The sequence below is a fragment of the Diachasma alloeum genome, unplaced genomic scaffold (assembly GCF_001412515.2).
Source record: "Diachasma alloeum isolate Michigan unplaced genomic scaffold, Dall2.0 Dall_scaffold_00271, whole genome shotgun sequence".
In the NCBI taxonomy this organism is placed as follows: domain Eukaryota; kingdom Metazoa; phylum Arthropoda; class Insecta; order Hymenoptera; family Braconidae; genus Diachasma; species Diachasma alloeum.
The window spans coordinates 421,912-425,470 of record NW_021680410.1 but is presented as its reverse complement, the minus strand read 5'-3'; the positions used below and the strand labels follow the sequence as shown (position 1 = coordinate 425,470).

At 36.1% G+C, this 3,559-nt stretch overlaps 1 protein-coding gene across 1 annotated transcript in view; it reads left to right on the top strand.

Annotated features, from left to right (window-relative positions):
• Positions 1–482: 482 nt before the first annotated feature.
• Positions 483–3,559, top strand: part of LOC107037853 (SET domain-containing protein SmydA-8) — an 8,954-nt gene continuing 5,877 nt past the window's right edge. Inside the window, exons 1-2 of the mRNA XM_015256628.1 lie at positions 483–674; positions 746–1,000. Of these exons, the coding sequence (XP_015112114.1) occupies positions 534–674; positions 746–1,000 (396 nt within the window). The 5' untranslated portion in view covers positions 483–533. The remainder of the gene's footprint in view (positions 675–745; positions 1,001–3,559) is intronic.

The following is a 3,559-nucleotide window of genomic DNA, read 5'->3' as shown; positions in this document are numbered from 1 at the left end:
TTTTCACGTCAATTCCATCATAAGTTTGCCAGAAAAATTAAAAAAACGTGAATTTTGGCAGAAAGGGTGTAGAACATCCTTAATGGAAAGATGAGAAACATAGAGTGGAAAAAGTTATAAAATTTATGGCGAGGAATTTCTCTGAAAACGTCTCAATAGAAAAACAACGTCCCAATAAAATTTCTCGTGCCGACACTGGAATTTTTTCCTAGCCGTCACTTTGCGCGTCTTTTCCCGCGCTAGCACTAGAATTTTTCTAAAAAATTTCTCTCCGTGCAGACAAAAATTTTCAACAGTGTATCCGTTGCAGTAAAAAATCCCCCAAACCCCTAAAGAGTATCGTGAAGCCATATATATTTAACCGCACGGTAGGCGGCCAAGCATTTCGGTTCGACTCTATTAATAGGATTTTTGAACGTTTCTAGACTTTACTCTGGCTACATACGTGAATGCTCGACACAAGAGTGCTCAGACCTATTGAATCGAGCCGAGAGCGTAGATTTTTCAATTGAACTCAGCGGGAATCAGTAAAAATGTCTGGCGAGGACATTTGCGCTGTGTGTCAGCAGCCGGCACAACAAAAGTGTAGCGCTTGCAAGCTCGTATTTTATTGTAGTCGTGAGCATCAAAAGTGTCACTGGAAGGAACATGCGAGCTACTGTCGACCCTTTAAAGTATGTGTGTAAGCGTGGACAGAGGACATTCTCCATTTCAGTACTGAGACGCATGAGTGTGATTTTTCTAGATCGATAGAGATGACACTCTCGGTAGGCACTACATCGCGACGAGGAAGATCGAAAAGGGAGAGGTGATTCTGCGGGAAAGGACACCTCTAGTGGCCGGACCTCCTGTGGAAACTCCGCCGGTTTGCCTTGGGTGCTATGGCATCTTGCAGGCTGACAATGCCAAACCTTGCGACAAGTGCGGATGGCCTTTGTGTGGGGCGTGCCAGGGGCACGGGGGGGAATGCCAGTTTACCACACAATTTCGGGATTCTAAGGTATTGGAAAAAATTTTGACGATTAGTGATAAAAATAAATTGAAAGCTCGCGGAGGGTTATTGACGCCCAATTCAATTTCCGGGGCGAACAACAGAGTGTCGGATTTCACGGCAAATTTTATGGCATTTTAATTCAATTTCAATAAACTGGATTTTTGAGAATTAATTTTTTGGCTGAATTTTTCTGATTTCTATTAATTTTGAGGGAGTAATGCAGCGAAGCGGTAAACCGGGTCAAGCCGATTTTGACTATTGGCTAGTTTTTGACGGATATCTCGGAATCTAAGAGAGATAGAAAATTTTTTGTCATGACGTTTTTGGTAGGGCCAACTGAGGGTTATAAAAAAGGTCGTGAGCAAAATTTTGGGGCCACCCAATTGCGGGATTCTAAGGTATTGGAAAAAATTTTGACGATTAGTGATAAAAATAAATTGAAAGCTCGCGGAGGGTTATTGACGCTCAATTCAATTTCCGGGGCGAACAACAGAGTGTCGGATTTCAGGGAAAATTTTATGGCATTTTAATTCAATTTCAATAAACTGGATTTTTGAGAATTAATTTTTTGGATTAATTTTTCTGATTTCTATTAATTTTGAGGGAATAATGCAGCGAAGCGGTAAACCGGGTCAAGCCGATTTTGCCTATTGGCTAGTTTTTGACGGATATCTCGAAATCTAAGAGAGATAGGAAATTTTTTGTCATGACCTTTTTTGTAGGGCCAACTGAGGGTTATAAAAAAGGTCGTGAGCAAAATTTTGATCACGACCTTTTTTATATCCACCCAATTGCGGGATTCTAAGGTATTGGAAAAAATTTTGACGATTATTGATAAAAATAAATTGAAAGCTCGCGGAGGGTTATTGACGCTCAATTCAATTTCCGGGGCGAACAACAGAGTGTCGGATTTCAGGGAAAATTTTATGGCATTTTAATTCAATTTCAATAAACTGGATTTTTGAGAATTAATTTTTTGGCTGAATTTTTCTGATTTCTATTAATTTTGAGGGAATAATGCAGCGAAGCGGTAAGATATCTCGGAATCTAAGAGAGATAGAAATTTTTGTGTCATGACGTTTTTGGTAGGGCCAACTGAGGGTTATAAAAAAGGTCGTGAGAAAAATTTTGGGGCCACCCAATTGCGGGATTCTAAGGTATTGGAAAAATTTTTGACGATTAGTGATAAAAATAAATTGAAAGCTCGCGGAGGGTTGTTGACGCTCAATTTAATTTCCGGGGCGAACAACAGAGTGTCGGATTTCACGGCAAATTTTATGGCATTTTAATTCAATTTCAATAAACTGGATTTTTGAGAATTAATTTTTTGGCTGAATTTTTCTGATTTATATTAATTTTGAGGGAATAATGCAGCGAAGCGGTAAACCGGGTCAAGCCGATTTTGCCTATTGGCTAGTTTTTGACGGATATCTCGGAATCTAACAGAGATAGAAAATTTTTTGTCATGACGTTTTTGGTAGCGCCAACTGAGGGTTATAAAAAAGGTCGTGAACAAAATTTTGCTATCTCGCTTAGATTCCGAGGTATTCATAAAAAATGGCCGACACTCAAAATCGAATTAACTCGGTTTAGCGCTTCGCTACTGAATGGGACTGAAATATACAGTTTCCATTGATTTTTTCATAGAATTTTGAATTTGTAATGACAATATGCATTAAAATTTCAGTGGAATTTTAATTAGGGATAGCCGAATTTTTAATATTTAATTACCGTTAAATATTGTGGCCATCAATTAGTCAATATAACTCTTGAATTTTTTGAATACTTAAGTATCATCAATTCAAATATTCAAATTTTTAATTTTTGTGATTGATGATTATTTGTGTAATCGAAAATTCCCTTTTAAGAACTTTGAATTATTCACTTAGTAATAAATTTACAGTTTCATATTAACAAATTTTAAATACATCATTATTTGCAAAAATCAGATTATTAATATTATATTATTTGAAAAATTAGATCAACACATTTTAAACCTTCATTAATGTAACGGGCAAATTCTTGTAGCATTACAGAAATTTAATATTGATGAGGAACCCTGATTTTAACGTATTAAAATTTTCGAGAAAAGTGTACCGACAATTTCGGACAAATATTCTTAAAATTCTAGTTGAAGCTACTCAAATAATTTCATGAGACTATCCACAATCACTGTTAGAACTATAACAATCACTGGAAAGAATTCGAAATTTGACTAATAATTTTCAAGAGAGAACCATTGAATTTTACTTAAAGGGAAAGAAATTGTGGGATTTCAGAATTTACGCGGATTTTCAATCAAATCATCAATATTCAGGACCAAATCACGTAGAATTTTCAATTAATTGGAAATTTGAGACTATATTTAACTGAATTTTTCTAATTTATGTTAATTTTCATGGAAAGATGTCACTGAAATTTACAGTTTCCATTGATTTTTCTATGAAATGTTAAATTTTTAACGATAATATTCATCGAGATTTCAGTGGAACTATACAGTGGATATTTCATATGAATTCGCTGCTCTAAGATTTCAGTTGGAGAAGTTCACTCCCCCCCCCCCCC